The sequence below is a fragment of the Onychomys torridus genome, chromosome 4 (genome assembly GCF_903995425.1).
Source record: "Onychomys torridus chromosome 4, mOncTor1.1, whole genome shotgun sequence".
In the NCBI taxonomy this organism is placed as follows: domain Eukaryota; kingdom Metazoa; phylum Chordata; class Mammalia; order Rodentia; family Cricetidae; genus Onychomys; species Onychomys torridus.
The window spans coordinates 21,666,667-21,686,655 of record NC_050446.1 but is presented as its reverse complement, the minus strand read 5'-3'; the positions used below and the strand labels follow the sequence as shown (position 1 = coordinate 21,686,655).

Here is a 19,989-nt window from a genome sequence, read left to right as displayed (position 1 = left end):
GATATTTACTTTCCAGAATATCTGTTAGAGACTACATAAATGAAAAATGTAAAACTGCAGAAGTTTTGAAGTTCTTGTGTGCTGTTTACAACCTCCAGTAAATGAATGTTCATGCTATTCTAGAAAAAGAACACTGCAGTTTTGAAGGAGAGAAATTAAATGACATTTACCTCACAAATCCTGTCTGCAAGAAAGGTTCCTAGTGTTCTTTATTAAGCTTAAAATAGCTAATATCTCTCAGCTGTAGGATCCATTTAGATGTGTGAATGTTGTATGCCTGAAGAGTAAGATTTAAATGACTACATTTTAATTAATAAATGTAACAGCCCAAACAAATACATACCAATCTGTCAATTGCATTTTTGATAGCATGGAACCAATCCAATATGATGAAGTCAATATCTGACTGGAGAAGGAACTCATTTCCTGATGCTGTTGTGATCTGAGAGGAAAAATTGATAGGTAAAAGCACTATGTTAGATAGATTTCTTACATGAAAAAGGCCTTTTCAAGGACAAGTTTATCACATGGACATATTTCCCTGTATTTCAGTAATTGTCTTTCTGGGAACTAAGGGGACTACTGTCATTTTGAACTTCTCTCTGTAAACTGTGTTTTTCATGTCATAAAGAAATACATGATTGTTTTAGAAATAGAAAGATTAACTCACAGCAGGGCTAAAGCTGTGTTACTCCAACTTCAGGAGAAAGACGACAGGAAGTAGAGGGGTGCAGGCAGTGACCACGTAAGTTACAAGCCAACAGAAACGCACTGCGTGTGTCAGAACTTACTCTGTGCTGATGGCTCTTTCCTGTCTTTTTTTTTTCAAATCTAATAGTATCTCTATATTTGATTTCCTTTTATGATGGGTTCTAAAACAGATTATTTACCAAAGAGACTAATGCCGACTTTTGCAAAAGGTCACTCAGATGAATAACTTTTGGCTGTGCCTGCCTTCCTATAGTAAAGCTCTACAGGAAAGTCATAAGGGACAATTTTCCTCACAAAGGGAGTATATTAGAATACAGCTTCATTTGCATATTTCAAACTTTGCTAGAAAGAATCAAATCAACATCAGTTTCCAGACTCTCAGTGCTGTTAAGTAGTTGGCAATCATAGCCTAGCTACCCATTTTTTTTTTTTCATCAAAGTGGATCTTACCCCTCAGAAATGACAGAGGATAGGACCCTATAGAAACACAGCAAGCCATACTCTTGATTTCACACCTAAAAGGCTTGTTAAGGGGAAATTTTGATCAGAGTGGGTGTGGACATGCTTTTTGTCTGAGGCTATCAGTCTGAACTGTGAAGATTTTCCCATTGTCTTATTGGCTTTATTTTTGTCACAAGAGGACAGACATTTCTCAACAACTCTCACATATTAAGGCAGACTTCAGAACTTTAGAGGATTGGCATTTCAAGAAACTCAGTTACCTCTTCTCAGCCTTACATGCTCTAATGGGTGAATGGTGAAAGGTGCAGGTTCAGAAAAACCATAAATCACACTTTTTTTTAGAATTATAATTCTATCAGTAGTGACAAGGTTAACCCCAGATAGCTTATTCTACAGGTTTCAATAACTTTTATGGCAACATTTAAAATAACAATTATCTTGGCATTTTTTCAAGGTATAAATAGAATATAATTTCAATTAATGTAAACAAGTATAGTTATTGTTGGGATATTTAATACATGTTCTTATGTTGGCTATTTGGTCTAAATATTCTGACACTTTTGGATCAGTCACAATGACAAATGACTGGTAGCACAATGAATATTAATCCTTATCAATCTATCGATATATGAATCCATATATTTCACTATCCCTTGCTGTCATTTATGTATGCTGGGAATCGTAATCAGAACTGCATGTGTGCAGAGAAGAATTCTCCTTCAGATGAGACATACTCAGACTGTTGGTCGGTATAATTTCTACAGTTATGCTGATTCACTTAAGTCAGCGTTGTAACATGAAGTAGATATAAGATTAATATGTCTTAGGATGCTACAAATGTTTAACACAGTAAATGGCCTGTATTCTCTAGTTTTACTATCAGTGCTATGTGAACTCATGTAGACTGATATTTTGTTCCAGAAATATCTGATGTTGATCTTAAAGAAATCTTTGTTTTCACACATGTGAATACATGTATTTCTTATCTATTTTAGAAGCCTTCAGAGAGATATGATACTGCTGAGGACAGCCACACACACATTCTTAGGTGACATGAGTTCCAGTGTCAATTCTGGTACCTTCAGTAAAGAGAGAAGTGGCCAAATTATAAAAAGGGAAAAATGGGAAAGTAATAGGATTAATTACACACCCTAAAATCTGACAGATTACTGGAGCCAATTAATCTTTCTTTCTTCCTCTTTTGAAGTAAAATGGCATATAAAATTTAGGATGGTTCAAAATAGCCATGTGTCCATGAAAAGAATGCCAGGCTGATATTTTTCTAATTATCTTATTGCCATTGCAATGTTCCTTATTTACATAAAATCCCAAATATTTACTTTCTAAACTACTGCCTCAGAAGCTAAAATCTAAAAACATGAGGTAACTTGTAACTACCAAAAGAAAACTCATAGTGTCCCCAACTTTTAACTTCATTCTAAACATAAATATTTTGATTATTAATATTTTATACACATCACAATTTGTTATTATACACAAAGAAAAATGAGTTTCCCAAGCACAAAGTACAGCATAGTATATAATACGTTATACCAGTATAAATAAAACATTATTAAAAATATAAAAGGAAAAACATTTAAAAGGAAAAGAAAAATATAATTAGATTCACTATATCCCGAATGTTAACAAAAGAGCCAGCATAGTTCGGTTTTGCCCTTGTAAATTCAAACTATGGAAATAGATTTCAGCACTGCCTTGCTGCTTTGGTACTAGATGCAGAGTTCAGCATGGGCTTTTTTCCTGCTCACAGAGCCAAACACAAGCTGTGTTTTAAAAGTTTCTTTGTCTAAATATATTACAGCATTAATCATACATAATCAGTGACTTATAAATTCACTCTGGGAAGCCAGAATAAGGACATCCATGAATGCAGCTCCTCTGAATCACCCTCTCAGAGGCATCCTGCTCACATCTTCCTCTCGGTCTTCCCAGTAATCTTTGGAGTTCCTAGGCAGTGTGGAGAAGACTGCTACTGCTCTCTACAGTTTAAATGCATCCACTTCTTAATTACAGGCAGTAATTGACTTTGTTCTGCTCTATTCCAGACTCACACAGAAAAGTACCTTTCGAAACTCTGCAGGGCAAAGTCCACTTAATTCAGTTTTTCAATCTACTTTTTTATTTTCTTTTGAATTTTGCCTCTTAAGAATTTCTAATAAGTGGATTGTGAAACATATTTGCACTTTGAACTAGTGAACCTTCAGTTTTTCAACACAGGGGCTGGTGATGGTGGAGGACATTAGTAAAGAATGTTAGCTTTTACTAAACCTTTTAATTGAACAGAACATGATGCCATTTACAGTGTTTTACAATAATAAGCAGAAGGGATCTGCTGTTAACCCATGCTAACGTGACTCTTGGTCATGTGCTATTTGGCAGATGCAGGCTTAAGACAGTGAAGACAAAACTCAAAGCAAACAAAGTAAGTTTTTGTAAAAGCTGTTGGCCTCTTCTGCTTAGAATCCCACCCTGGTTAAGTAGCTAATGAAATCCTGCATCTCTACCAGGTGTGTGTGTGTGTGTGTGTGTGTGTGTGTGTGTGTGTGTGTGTGTAACAAGTCAGCAAAGCACCTTTTGCAAAGTTCTCTAGCATTGTTGAGGACAAATTTGTTTAAGTACTTGTCTGCATAAATTTACCTCAATATTTCTTGGGAAGTGTACAAATAGCATTTATTGGTTACAACAGCAAACCATGGGCGAAAACACATCAATGGTAGTGTCTGAAAGATGCCGCTACTGCCTTTTGAATGCCTTAGTCAGTCTTACTCCAAGTGTGCACCCACTTCAATTCTTTTTAGCAATAAATTTATGTCCAAAGATTATATAAGCAGTCTATTGAACAACAGGCAATGTAAGCACATTCCTGGGATTTTTCTGAAATTCATTCGACATCAATTTCCCATGGGCATGGGACTCTGTATCTTTGGTGCCTTCAAAGACAGAGGTTAGTTTGTAAATTCCATACTCCACTGATAAGAGATATGGTGGGAAATTTTTTAAGTGAATTGAATATTGTTATATTAACTGACAAAATCTTCAAAAGAATAATGCTCTATTTTAAAGGGATATCATTTATATTTTTAACTGTTGTCCTTTCTGATGTTTTCAAGTATTTTTGGCAACAAGGCAATATTAAGTTTTAATTTGGATAAAAAATAACTATGTATAATAAATGACATTTATAGTAATAAAAATTTCTTTGGTTTTATTAATTAGCATAGAAATGAACTATTTTTAAATCTTCACTTTTTCTGATTATCAGATAAAGATTTATTGTGGAGAATGGGAAAATTAAAAGTAACAAATTGCTCACAGCTACACAGATTAAACATTGCACACATTTGACTTGAGCCATTATCAGTCTTTTGTAAATAATAACTGAATAAATATGATAATTATCAATGGGCACATTGATGTACCAGCAAGCAATATATAATAGTCACATATTACTGACTTTTTTATAGTTGATTTCAAACCTTTATGGGGTGGTTAGTGAAGATCCAAGGATGTCATTGTGCTCCTTTCTCTCTGAAGTGGAACCTTTCCAATTGCATAATAAATGCTACCAATAATTCCATGACTATAGCATGTTTATATGAAGGGACATGTTTATAATTGATTATACATATAATTATCAACAAAAACTGATGAATTATCCACTAAGTAGGAGGAGCAATGTTTGAAGTTAGTGATATATGACCCTAATCCCTAAAACTGGAAATCTGTTTGGCTACATAGGTCATATACATATAAAGATAATTAACCATAAAAAAAATGGCTTATCCTAGGTCCCAATGTGAGTGGCACAGACCATGCTCAGGACAGGGAGGGAGTAACTATTATGGTTATACTTATATCTTGGGGTTATGTATAACTGTTGGCCATGATAGATTGTTTGTATCAGAACTTTAAAGTATTGAGGACATGAACACTACCACTTGATATTCGAAGTGATGCCAGCTTTAGTGATCTCCAAGCACTTACATGTCTCCAGTACAGCTTTTCTGCATCATAAAGTAATTTTGCGAATGAAGTAAATGAGGAAAATAAAGATGCCATTCTATTGAATTGGCATCATCTTAACTGATAGAATTTAGAGATTACAAAAACTTTGATTTCTGGTGCAATAGTTGAAAGCACACAGTTGTATCCAATGGAGCGCTACATAAGTCTACAGAAAAGGTCCATGATGATTCCATGTCAGCTACAAAAGTTAGAAGAATGACCGTAGACAAACTTGTTCACTTGCTTACTGCTATGCTAAAGAAGGAGCAGTAAAAACATCAACATCTCCATCCTGATATTTATCTTTTTTTGTTCCTCTTTCTGTAAATAACTACTCTTTTGCTCTGAAAAATAATGTGGGCAATTTGAAGCATTCAGAAATTTCACACCCTAGAAAGAACTGAAACAGCCCAGCATTTGAATGCATGTCATTCACATTTTGCTGAGAATTAACATTTGATGAAGAACCCAAGAAGATATTCCAACTTAAGTATGCTGAAATTATGCATAGGAAATGTATAATAAAAGATGCCAAATGACCAAGGAGCCTCAAGGCATATTAAATGATATGGCTATAGCGGTTCTAGAAACAAGTAAGAGGAAGAAAATTTGATTACTATTACATTTGGAGATACTTTGGATTTCATAATGGTATCACTGCATTTGAATTAAATTAAGTAGAAATAAAAAGTTATGTCAAAATATACTAAATTTATCTGAAGTGAGCATGAATTATTTTGTGATATTAATTTTGGCCATATCTTTATTTAATCCTCAGTGAATAAAATATAGATGTATATTTTGACTATGTCATAGTAAAACAGCAAGACCTCAAATTGAAGCAATAAAAGCTTGTAAAGAATAACAATTCAAGTTAACATTGTTTTCATATTTCGTCATACTCATTGCTCTAGACGATCAAGTACAGGTTATTGTGATTACACTCAAAGTTCAATTATTAGGTCTCAAAGGTATTTATGACCACTGGAGGAATTACATTATCAAGTCTTTGTCATCTCAAATTGCAGTTCTCTTTGAGTAACTCAAAACTTTACAAAAAAACAAAACAAGAAAAAAAATTTTTCGGAGCAAAGTTAACTAAAACTAAGGGTGAAACATCAGCCGGAAGTGAATGGTCTTCAGTGTGTCTTCCAGAATGCTCCTTGTTATTTTGTGAGAAAGTATCTATCTTGTGCTCCCAGTGTTGCTGGATGTTAAGTAAATATATGCTGATTACAAAAAAAAAAAAAAAAAAGGTTGCTTTGGTAACTCTCTTATTAAAATGCATTTGTAACCCCCATCTGTCAAGAAAGGTTAAAAACTTTGTTTGCTTTGGAGAGCAGCCTTATACAGGGTTACCCTAGCAAACAATGATAGCAGTCTTCAGAAGTTGTGTGAGGAACAAGTCACTAGGGACCCACTTTTGTTTTAATTGGCACACACAAACACTTTTCTGGTCTGTCAAGAAGATCAAGCTAATATGCATGGAGGGTGTTATATTCTCACTTTTGGGGAGTGGTAAAGCTCCCTTTATTTAAGTAATTTAAATGATAGACTGCAAAAACTTTGCAAGTCAGAAAAATATTTTATACTTTCTTAGGGAATATTTGTTTTAAGGGACGGAAAATGTTCTACATATCTAAAAGATGTTGAATTCCATGTTATAATTGCCCTGTTTCTTCTGAGGCTGTGAACTGTTCCTAAATCTGCATCCACTAAATCAGCTTGGCCACCAATGGATCCTGCATTTCCACAGCTCCCCCTGTGTCAACAAATGTGTATTCATTAGTTTCCAGATGTTTATTGGATATGTTTTCAATACATTTGGGTGATTGATTTGCATGAACATTTATTGGAAACCTCAGTGGTGTCATCATATCAACATAACCTGCCCATGTAAGCAATTTCTTATTTAATGAAAAGTAAACAAATGTTGAGCTACATACTTGACAAATCTCAAGAGCATTCTGAAATATAAGGTTTAAGGGCAGCCTTTCAAGAAACAATGCTTTTTAATTGAAATTGAGCTGTACTTTTGACACTTAAATAATTTGGTCCATGAATTCTTACAACTGAGGTTTGTTCTGCATAATGAAGTTGGCCCTAGAGTGCACACTCATACCCATGTCCCCTGCCAACTGTTTATTAGCAATATATTTAAACTCCATAGTCATGTCACACAAACAAGCAAATGAAAACTCACTTTCATTATTTATCTGTGTTAAAGTGTTTTTAAGTATTGAGAAACAGTCCCCTCAATATTCATGAAAAAATACTGCCCAACTGACTAGAAGCCCAGTTCAGCAGTTCCCAGAGTGTCACTGGAGCTGACGTCGCCTGTGGTGCTTCCATGAACAAACAACTGGGAAAGGAAGGAACAAGGCTGATGGCCTATGATGTCATCTGAATAGTTCCTTGGCTCTTGATGTTTGGGAAAAGTATTCATCTCAACATAAACGAATCATTCCAGGACTTGTGTCCCCTGCTCCCATTCCTGCCACGAGTCCACTTAACACCCTGAGCTATATTCACATTTGTCCATTAACTCATCTAATCACATGGCATTTGAGCACCTGTTGACTCCATCATTGTTAAAGTGAAATGACTTTAATATTGTTTTTATTCAATTAAGGCTCAATTTAAAGATTTTTTTTAATGGAAAAATCTAGATTCTTCTGGAATGTATGAGGGTGTCCCTAGTGAGGACTCCTAGTAGTGGAGGATACAGAATTGGAACTGGGGATCTTTTGTAGCCAGGCAAGACTACCAGTGATGGGACTGGGTTATATTCAGCTGAGTTGTTGGCTGAGAAGGTCTCTAAATAACCCAGGTTGAGGCTAACACAGAAGGTTGCTCTCTGAAAACTGACAATTTTGAAGGACAATATCTACATAGCTCATTGAATGCAGAGAGGCCATGCTGGTGCCTTCACCCTCTGTTCTAGTCTTTTTGGTGCAAGAAGGTACTTGGAAGGCTACAGAAAGAAAAATCTGGACACCAAGCCAGACACAAAAACTTCAACCTACAATCTGTTCTGTCAGCAAGATGTGCTGGGGCAACGGTAGTTTAGAAATTGTGTGAGTGGTCAACCAATGTTTGGATTAACTTGAGACCCACACCATGAGACAGAACCCATGCCCCACACTGCCTGGATGGTCAGGAATCCAAGACTGGTTATCCTAGAGACCTAGGCAAAACCAAACACAATTGGAAAAAAAAATCAATGAAATTCGTCAGGATATTCTCCTATACTCATAGATCCATGCCCTATCCAGGCATCATCAGACAGGTGCAGAGAGCGACCCACAGCCAGATATTATGCTGAGAGAGGGAGAGTCTAAATTGGAGTTCTCCATCAGATCTTCCTCTTGAAGATCAGAGAACACCACAAAAAAGGGGGAGGAACAATTGTAGGAGGCAGAGGAAATGGAGAACATGGCCCAATGAATCAATTAAGTAGGGCTCACATGGATCTACAGAGACTGAAACATCAAGCAAGGGACTGGCATGGATCTGCACCAGGTCCTCTGTGTGTATGTTATGGTCATCATCCTGGTGTTTTTGTGGGACTCCTAACAGTGAGAGCAGGTGTACTGCTGACTCTTTTGTCTGCTCTTGGGACTCTTTTCCTCCTGTTGGGTTGCATCATCCAGCCTCTATATAAGGACTTTTGCCTTATCTTATTGTTGTATTGTCCTGTCTGGCTGTCATCTCTTGGAGACCTGCTTTTTCTGAAGAGGAAATGGAGGGGAGTCTGGGGAGAGGGAAAATGAGGGGACCGAGGAGGAGTAAAGGGAGGGGAAACTGTGGTTGGGTTGTATTGTACGAGGGAAGTATCTATTTTCAACAAAACCCTTTAAAAATAAATATAAATAAATAAGAAAATTATCTTAAAAGTACTAAATCTCCCTCTCCTTGAATAGGCTAATTTTATACTTTTCTTTAGATCAATTTTATCCATTCATAAACTTCATGTGCTTATCTTATTATAAACATCATGTACACCGTTATGAAAATTTGTGCTCATGCAGCTCTTTAAATTACTATTCTCCCCCATGTGGACTGAGTTACCCTATTTTTCACTTTCTCCATGACATCAGTCATATCTCTTCCAGTACACACAGGACAGCTACAGTAAAATGATCTGTGCAATTTGAACTCTTATTATATTGTGTGATTGTCATTCAGAGGCTTGTCCCAGGTATGACTGTGCAATAAAAGTCCTTTCATTGGACTGCCACACCATGTGTGCTCTGGCTCCTTCAGCTTCATAATTTCCTGCTCGTCAGTTTCCCTTTGCACTTCTAGAATTCAGACATACAGAAATCATTTTGTTCCCTAACTATCCTATCCTAATTTGTGTCTCTTCCCTTAGAAAAGATTGCTCCTGCTGCCAGAACCCTCTGGCTTCATCTAGCATCTCATCCAAAGCAATTTAGATCTTACTTTTTCAATAAAGGCTTCCCTAGAATGGACACCCCTACAAGCATCCACATGATCTGTTTCTCTCTTGTCATAACACACAACAGAAATCTTTGTTTCATTTCCATGTGGATCTTTCCATTCTCTTCTTATGTTCTAATCACTTTGAGGTCACTGGCAAAAGTGTGTGGCTATTCAGAAATACAGAGCTATTAAGATGGTAAATAGATAAAAAAAAAAAAAAGATCCACTTTATACACAACAGTGAATGCATACTATTTCATTGTTTGATATGGCATGGTAAATTTAACTCATCTTCTATTACAATAAAATCCTTTAAGATGCAATAAGGTTTCATTAATTCACATAATATAGGTAAGGTAACTTTGATATCCATTGCTATCCACTTTAGCAGGATAGACTAGGAAAACCATTCTGAACATGGAGAAGAACTGTCAAAGGAGTGTATTTTTCCACCAACCAAGACATTCTAGTCTTCATAAAATAGGATTATAAACTGGGGAAGGCAAGAACCACCAAGAGCTGTTTGGATTTCAGTGCTTACAATTGTATTCGCAAGCCACCCTGTGTTGGGGAGGGTGTTTTGTCCAGGCATACCACACTGTGTCTGAAAATACCTACCTATGAGATGTGGTATAAGAAAATGGACATAATTTCAAGATTTTTGGAGCTAATTCAGAAGGTAACAGGCCAGTTCCTTAGATGACCACAGTAATGTAGAATATTTATTGCTGATTTCTCAGAACTGCAGCCATTGGCTTCACTACTTAAACAGGGGAACTCTACTGGGGAAATGGTACTATTTATGCCACTAATATTTCCATGTAGACACATTAGCTAATTTTCAGATATGGTGACTTAAGCAAATGAAAGTATTATCACTCATACAAGCCTATTGCTAGTAAGTGCTGAGGTTGTACAATAGGAATAAAAGATACTCCCATATGTAAGTAGTTCTGTGCTATTGTAACATACTTGGCAATGATTTTGAGTGTTTATAAAACATTCAAGAGTTGTTCCATGTCTACTTACATTAATGAGAACACCTGTTAGCTTTAGTGCCATACAGACTTATTTGCATCAGATTCAGGTTTTCACATACTGTACATCACTTTTTGAAACAATTAGATGCTTATAGAGAAATACAGCTCAGGGAAAAACAGCAGCTTGAATGCCTTCCGGCTCAAGACAATTCAACTCCAGGTTTCAGTGAAAACCAAAAATCTGCTGAATTATAATATTTCACTTAGAAACGAATGTAGGTGTACTTTATATTTCCTACATTGAGAGAACAGAAGACACAGAAAAATCTGTGCCTTAATCCTCAAGTAAAATCACAGCCAACAAAAATAGTTTCAAGATGGCAACAAGTTAGGAACTATGAAAAGAAAAAATTCTTTGTGGTCCTGGGTGCCTCCTACCAAAAAGCTGGTCTCTGCTAGTCTTCCAAAGCTCTACTGAAGAAGTACATACAGATGCGGATGCCTTTCGTGTAATGTCCGGCCCTTTCCTAGGGAGCCTTTTCTTTGTGATGACAGAGCTCAAAAGAACAAAGATGCTGAGGCTCCCAGGCTTTTGGTCATCATGGCCTACACATACCAACAAAGAAAACGTGAACCATTCTTGACAGAAGTCAGGGAGTTTGTTTTATTATTTACCAGAATAAGTAATCACAACTTCCGTAGGTCTCACTCCATGGCATGTTTGTCTACCACTCCCCATGGGATGTTAAAGATTCTGTAAATTTACATATTTTCAGTTATTGAAGAGAGCATTCATACAGTTCATCAAATCACAGCCTCTATTAACATCATTATATTTGAGAGGTGCAATATTTACATCAAAATGACTCAGTTGGTGAAATATTCTAAAGATAAATGTGTATTTATGATCTACAGAAAGTGTGATTTGTAACTCTTTTCTCGGACACAATCAAAATACTTCTATGCTATCTAGTAAACACAGATTAGCCAAGGCACACTTGAATAATTCCCCATGACAAATGTTACTTTGTCCTAGGGAATGAGGTAAGGAAAAATACGGACCACAAGAAATATCAGTCTACTTCATCCTTTGCAGTCTGGCTGTGTGCTTTGGGCAGACGAAGCAAGATTGGCTGAGGATCCGGGAATCAACTAGTGATATTTTCTGTCTGGAGTTCAAGCTACATAATTCAATAAGGAAAGGTAAGACTTGGCTTTTGATTTCTGATCATTTTGACATTGTGCTGAATCAAGAGTTTAATGATGTCAGTTTTTTAATTCTTTATTAATTAGCATCATTATTCATTAAGGTTAATAGATTAACTATTTATTTATTTAGGGAGCTCATGAATAAAGGTAGCTTTCTCTTTTTCCATTAATTAAAAGCTTAAATAAATTGAAGAAATGGAAATTTATACTGAAAATGCACAAAATATGTAATTTGTTCTGTGGGAAAATATCTGCTTATTTAAAGTTATTGTCATTAAATCAAACATGAAGTCATGTATGGTAGCACAGCACCAATAATCCCAGCACTTGTGAGGCATAGACAAGAGGATTTTACAAATTCCAGGCTATCTGGGGACACAGAATGAGAAATTTTCTAAAGACAAATAAACTTCTAAAATTATAGTTTGGTGGTATATAATATATGTGGAGATACATAGCTGATATAATGGTATATATACATGGTTGACAATACACAGATAAAATTGAGCAACACCTAGAAAAAAAAATCCCCTGTGACTATATTAGATAGTAGAATGTATCAAATGAGCAATAGACCAACTGATAACAGGATATCTGAGATGACTTATCATTCCATGCTATGATAAAAGTGTGCACTCAAACCTAAACACACCTTATTTTATGATACAAATTGATGCTTGTGTTAGAAATAGTAGTTTGTACAAATGACATTAGGAAAAGAAATCCTGGTTGTACCGTTAGTAGGGTGACTGTGTAATTTACTGTCCAAACTGCTATCTTGAAGTCAACCACTAATGCTTTAATAATCCCTCCAAGCAACTTACCTAACAAAATAGGTATAAACCAGATCCAATTTTGTAAATACTGTGACACATGTATTGCTAGTTGCCCCCCACCCACATAACAAAGGGAGTCACTCAGCAACCACCGATCTTGAGATGCCAAGTAAAGATCTGCCATTGTTTCAACTACAGGAACTGAGGCAAACCCAAGAAAACTTAGCAGTGGCCTTTGTTCTCAAGAAGTATATAGTGGGACACATAAAACCAGCATGGGAAACAACTGACTCATAATTAAAATGGAAACATAAGGATTCTTATGGAAAATGCCAGCTTCTCAGACAGTAAAGTGGAATGTTCAGAGAAAAATTCTGGAAGAGAATCTTCAAAGTTCAGAGAGGTTAAGTAGAAGAAAAGAAGGAGACAGTACTACACATATGACGGGAGCATCTATCTGGAGACTGTAAGGCCAGGAAGGTACAGTCCTGCAGGACAATGAGAGATGGCTCACCAGTACTCACGGGGCCTCTTGCCCTTCACTCACCCTTCAAATGGAGTTTCCTTAGCATTCCTTGTGAGCCACACTTATCCTTACTTAAGCATGCATTCTTTCTTTAAAGATGTAGAGTTTAATGTGTGTATGTGCATGTTTATGCTATGTACATGTAAATGCAGTACTTGCTGATGACAGATAAAGGTACTGGATCATGTTAGAGCTGGAGGTGCAGGTGATTAGGAGTCACTGTATGTGTGCTGGGAACTTAAATCAGGTCTTGTAGAAGAGCAGCAAGCGCTCTTAACTGCTGATACAACTCTCTAGCCCCTCAACACGTCCTTAAATGATAGTATTAACTAAACTGTATTTGTTTGTGTTTATTTTTAAACTTGCACATGATGTTGTTTATCTGTGAGGTATGTGCATGCTTATGTGTGCACTTGTGTGTAGAGCCATGAGGTTGACAATGACTCCCCACATTTATTTCACAAACAGATCTCTCATTACACCACAGGCTCATCCATTTTGTCGGGGTCGCTGGCTGATGAACTTTAGGTTCCTGCCTGTCTCCATTCCACTCCAAGGCTGGGGCTATAGGTGTGCACATCCCCGTGACAGGCTCCTGCATAGCAAGAACTTCACCCAGTGAGCCATCTCTACAGACTCTCAAACTCTTTTTCTCTGAAATTTCTTTTTAATTGGTTTGCAGATAGAAGGTTTTCTTATGGTATCTTCATATGTGTTTAGTTTTGGTTGACACCACTCAGCCTCTGCTGCTCCTGATTATCCCACCCTTCCATTCCTTTACCCTCTACTACTTTCATATGATATGTATTTTATAGCCTTCCCCACCCTCCTCCCTAAAATCCTCTTCTTTTCTCCCTATCATGGATCCCTTTCCAGTTTTCCCATCTATATATAAACACTAATTCCCACATTAGAATTTCCCAGTTCTAGCCATTCTCCTACAAACCTCATAATTCTAATTCTGTTTATGGCTGAGTAAAATTCCATTGTGTAAATGTAACATATTTTCATCATCCATTAATGAGTTAATGGACATCTAGGCTGATTCCATTTCCTGGCTACCATAAGAACAGAAATAAACATGGATGTACAAGTGTCCCTCCACTGGGAATTAGTTTTGCTAAATAATAGAGTTCTGTAGTGACAAATAAATCTATATTTCAATCCTATTAGTGCACTTTTCTTCCATGTTAGATGTGTTGTCTTCACTTCTGGGCTGACTTCCCTGATGCTGGTTGGAATGGTATAATCAACTCCCTATATCTATTTTTTGCTATAATCCTAATTTGACACTTTATAATTTGTCTCTAATTTTTTGTTTTTATTCTTTTTATTAATTATGATCAAGTTAGAATTTGGGCTTTTACATTTCTACCTATAGTTTGAAAAAAATCAGTTAACACCTACCTCACAAAAACATCAGGAGGGCTACAGGAAATAGAACATAGGACAAATAATACAATAAGTAATACTGACACGCAGTAAGCACAGGCAATATTGTTAATATTTTTGCTGTAGTTACTTGGCTGATTGATTCATTAATTGTCACATGGATCTTACAAACTTTCCTCATAATTCTGGAAACTCCTTAGGCATCCTCTATTTGGGATAGTGAGCATATGTCCTTATGAACATGTATGCTTGGCTGGAGTACTACAGGTTCTCAGTTAAGGATTATAGAATGAATGAAAGCTCAGCTGCCCTAGGTTGATTCAGTAGAGTTGTACCAGAAGGTCTTGCAATTTAGGAAGCATATGACTTGGTAGACCAGAAGAAAGCAGTGACTGGGCGCTGAGAGGATGCATCAATGGCCTCATCACAGTGTCAGAGGAGGAGACATCTTTTCACAGCTACTTCGCTGACTGTCAAGCCAACACTCTGTTTTGGGTGGGTTGTGCCAATATATCTCTCTGAAAAGATGACATACCATCTCTACTTGATGGACAGTGCTTCTTCCATAGAGGCCCAAGTTTTCTAACATCCCATTGCTGGACTTTTTACTCTCCATTTTCACAAAGCTAGAGCAGCTTGTTTTTCTGCCTCTGACTTCTTAAGATGCTTGACATTTGAATTAGGACTGTGCCCTTACTCTAAGAAGACCTTACATAATCTCCAGCTCTTCGGGTTCAGCATTCACTTGGCCATCAGTACTGAGTTCTTACAAAGTTCAGCTTCTCATTGTATCTTATTCTGGCTTCATGGTGTGTCACCACTCATTGTGTTGGCTTATATAATGGATTCAGCTGGTATAGAAGTTTTTGCTAGCCATACTATAAACAACTGGGCCCAACATTCTGCTGTGTTTCTTCAGTTCCTCACTGACTCTTTCCCCTCTCATGGTACTTGAAATCTACCATCCAGCAACCCTCACCTGTCTAAATCATGACACATTTAATTGGGAATGTAGCTCAGTCTAACATTCAGGAAGTCAAAATAATCTGGGTGTGGTGCACATCTGTAATCCCAAGAGTTTTAGAAGTTCAAGGTAATATTCAGCTGCAATAGTGAGTTCAAGGCAATCCTCAGGAGTTTTTCAAATAGAAAACAAATAGAATAATCAATGCATATCTCTGAGGCAGCTTGGTTATTGGATTATCTGGAAATAGCCATGATAGTATAGTCAGTGACTGCCCAAATGGATTTTAAGACCTTTTTGCATTGTCCAGATAGCTCAACAGATAAAGATGCTTGCCAAGACTAACACCCTGAGTTGGATTCCTGGAATCCATATAGTGTAATGGAAAAAGCAATTCCCACAAGTTGTCCACTGTCTTCTATGCACATGACCACACAATACACAGATAAATAAGCACTTGTAAGAAGAAAGAAATCTTAGTTATTTCTGGTTATAATGAATGTCTTTAAATGGAATATGTTCTCTAGTCTAACTCTTAGAGTTTGTATTTTGTCCAGCAGACATGCTGCTTTCCACTGGTACCAGTTCAAATGTTCCCAATATGCCTTACTAAGCTAAAGTATTCTGCCAGCTAGATCAGGTCATTTCATTGTTATTAACCAGATAATTCCCAATGCCAAGTAATAGCCTAACTTGATTGAATGTTATCTAAAGATACCAATGCAGAGCTGTCCCTCTGATTTCTGAGGGTCCCTTTAAACCAGCATGCCATTTATTGTTCTCTAGAGTCCCAGGGATTAGGACTTTAAAGAGAACATTTTTCTCATGAGAACATTTTTTTCTATTACAAGAACCAACTCTGAGTTTGTAATCTGCTACCCTTGATGAATGGCTTATAACATTGGGTCTACAGTTTACTGGGTTTCCTCCACAATTTTCTTTAAAAGTTCGAGATTTAATTAGATTAGGTTTATGTGCAGCTTGTGAAATTTGCCTAAAAGCAGATGGAGGAGGCTCTAAGAGAAAAATTCATTCCAAAGTTAAAGGAGCCACTGGCCTGGAGGCATAATCTGGCTTTCAGATGGCTTTGGCCATGATCCATGGTAAGAAATATATTTACGTTGCCAACCCTTATCCATGTTTCTCTTTGTCTTTTTCACACCCTTTCCTTCTCTCTAACACACACACACACACACACACACACACACACACACACACATCTACCCATTCCCTAGCTCTTCATTTTTCCATCCATCCATATTTTTATATAGTATTCAGTACTTATACTATGTGTATATTTGTATATTTATATATTTACCTTATATTAAAAACTATTAAAAGTAATAGTCCCCTCACTAAAAAATATCATCTAATATTTTCTATCTTTTTCTATTCTTTCCTGATTTTATTTCATTAAAACAATGTTGACATTAACTTATGAAACTGGCTGCAGGAACCCATTGAATGGTCCTGAATGCAATCTGATGCCTGCTTCCTTTAGAGGTTCCATCTTAAAACGCTACTCTTTTACAATACCTCGGTTTCTGTCTTTAATTCCGCCTCTCTCTGGGTTTGTAAGATGTTACCAAAAGTTCCCATATGTAAGATAAGAGTTGGATATTTGAACCCACAGACTATCTCCTGTAACCCTTCTGACTTTTACGGCCAGGTGATCAACAATGTTGTGACTGGGGGAGTCGTTGCTGATAAACAATTTCCTGCCACTTGAAAGTACAATTAGGATGTACTTCTTCGGAATTTGGCTAAGGTCCTGGATTTTCTAAATATACTTTAAAGTAAGAGTGTCTATATATATATATGAAGAAACAAAGACTTGAGATAATGTGCTGTTTGGAATGCATTTGAGATAGTGCACCATGATGGAAGAAGAAAAACCAAAGAAGCTAAAAACCTGGCAAGCTATCAGAGGCAATGATGGCAACTATTGGTTTTTAAGTCTCTTGAATTAAAACAATGAGCACATTGCATGTTGCATCCTACAGCTCCTCCACACGAGGTCTGGGAGTAGTTATTAACATGTGTCTACATGATGAGAGGGAGAAAGCTAAACATTTTAAGTGTTATGGACTCTCCTTCTCAAGTTCCCATTAATGCAAATATAGTACATATGGTTTAAGTCCCAAGGGTCTTGTAGTACAGAAATCACAGATGTGGAATAAACACTATCTGAGAACATGACTTCTTAGACTTCTGGCCATCAGCAGAAGTCCTAGTGCTCTATGATGCCAGGGAGATACCTGATAGGAGGTTCTGACCCCAAAATGGGAATATTTGCCAGTCAACTCCCAAGGCTTCTTAGTGAACTTTTACAAAAATTTCAGCTACATCAAGTCTCTCTCTCTCTCTCTCTCTCTCTCTCTCTCTCTCTCTCTCTCTCTCTCTGTGTGTGTGTGTGTGTGTGTGTGTAAGAGAGAGAGAGAGAGAGAGAGAGAGAGAGAGAGAGAGAGAGAGAGAGAGAGAGAGAGAGAGAGAGAGAGAGAGAGAGAGAGAGAGAGAGAGAGAAGAGAGAGAAATCACAGAGATGTGGAGATGTGGCTGCCTCTGTTTGCCGGGTACTGTAATCAAAGAAATGCACTACTAAGCCTAGCCCACATCAAAGTTTCCAAACAACACTCTCACTATGATAACTAAGTGTAGTGAAGCTTTCCTACATGTAACAGCTTCATTAGAGAACTGTGGCCCATGTTTAGCAGTCTACTGCAATGCAATTCAGGTGATAAAATGGCAAAATACAATAAAATGGAGCTGGTGTATCAAAGGCATATGGGGACAATTTCCCAACTCGTCTATGCTATTCCCCACAAGACTATATTTCAGAGGTCATGGTGCTCTGAGATTATCTTCATTTTCCCAAGCTTCCATTTACTTTTATTTATATATGTCAGACTTGCATAAAATTCTCGGGTTCAAAAAATAAGTAAATAAATAAATTAACTCTCTTGTCTATAGCTGGTTGTTTACTGCATTCCAAACTGTTGGTATAGTTGAGAAACTTTGAAGACTCTCCTTACATATTGATGAACTGCATTTTCCCACACGTCCCATAAGTGAGATTTCAGTATCCATATGCTGACCTGAACTTAAAACTTATATTGGCAGTATTGCCAATTGCTATGTACTGTGATTCTAGTAGCTCTAAGAAGCCTCCCTGGTGACAAACTAATTCCATAAACCTTCTGTCTAGGATCTGGAATTTTAATTACTATATTTCCTTTTAGATGAAGCCTTTGAAACAGTTAAATGTCTAGACAATAATTTTCTATAATTATTTGTTCAGACCTTAGTGTACATTGGCTTTACAAAGAAACTATATTTAAGGTAAACAATTCTTACACACACACACACACACATATATATATATATAAACACTAAAATCTATGAAAAATCATAAAATAGAAACCAATCCCATAGCTAATCACTTGACTCAAAAATTATCTAATTTCTGGATATATTAAGACACAGATTCTTTATTTCAACATATTATAGCCTATTATGTGTCTATATATTATATATTTGCATTAGTTTATATTTATTTCTTTCATATATGGGTCAAATTTAAATAACCTGTTTTGGTTGTTGCATTTTGAGCCTTATGTCATGAAGGTTCTTCTGTGGCACAATCCTGAAGCATCAGCTCCATGGCTCTGTACCATCCTGTAAGCATTCGGTTATGGCTCTACACCATCCTGTGAGCATCAGTTCCATGGCTCTACACTATCCTGTGAGCATCGGCTCCATAGCTCATCACCATTCTTTTGTTTTGTCTTGTTTATTGTTTTTTCAAGACAGGGTTTCTCTGTGTAGTTTTGGTGCCTGTTCTGGATCTTTCTCTGTAGACCAGCCTGGCCTCTAAGACTCAGAAATCTGCCTGGCTCTGCTTCCTGGGTGCTGGGAATAAAGGCATGTGCCACCACCGCTGGGCTCCACACCATTCTTCTACAGAGACTTACCATAGTGCTTCAATTTTTTCATCATGCATTTATTTCTACTTTTGTCATAATGAATGAGGGACACCAAATTAACACGTTATTCATTTATTTGTTCATCTATCTATCTATCTATCTATCTATCTATCTATCTATCTATCTATCTATGGCTTTTTGAGACAGGGTTTCTCTGTGTAGCTTTGTGCCTTTCCTGGAACTCAATCTGTAGCCCAGTCTGGCCTTGAACTCACAGAGATCCACCTGCCTGTGCCTCCCAAGTGCTGGGATTAAAGCTTCACGCCACCACCACCCGGCCTTAACATGTTCTTTAACTAAAAATCTTTAAGATTTGTTTATCTTACATGTATTTCTTAGAAAAGGAAATGCTAGTCTGGTCCCATGCAGATTTCACAGCTGTCAATCTAAAGTTCTTGAGTTCCTACAACTTGGTTCAGTAGACCCTCTGTATATGGGAGACAGTTGTGTAGCTGGGTCTGTGTGAAAGGTCCAGGATCTATCCCTGGTGCATGAGCTGGCTTTCTGGAGCCCA

The 19,989-nt window shown here is 36.9% G+C and overlaps 1 protein-coding gene across 2 annotated transcripts in view; it reads right to left on the bottom strand.

Moving 5' to 3' along the window:
- Arhgap15 (Rho GTPase activating protein 15) overlaps positions 1–19,989 on the bottom strand; it is a 606,350-nt gene that overhangs the window by 311,854 nt on the left and 274,507 nt on the right. For both annotated transcript variants that reach the window (XM_036185140.1, XM_036185141.1), the window contains exon 7: positions 344–442. In XM_036185140.1, coding sequence (XP_036041033.1) covers positions 344–442 — 99 coding nt within the window. The remainder of the gene's footprint in view (positions 1–343; positions 443–19,989) is intronic.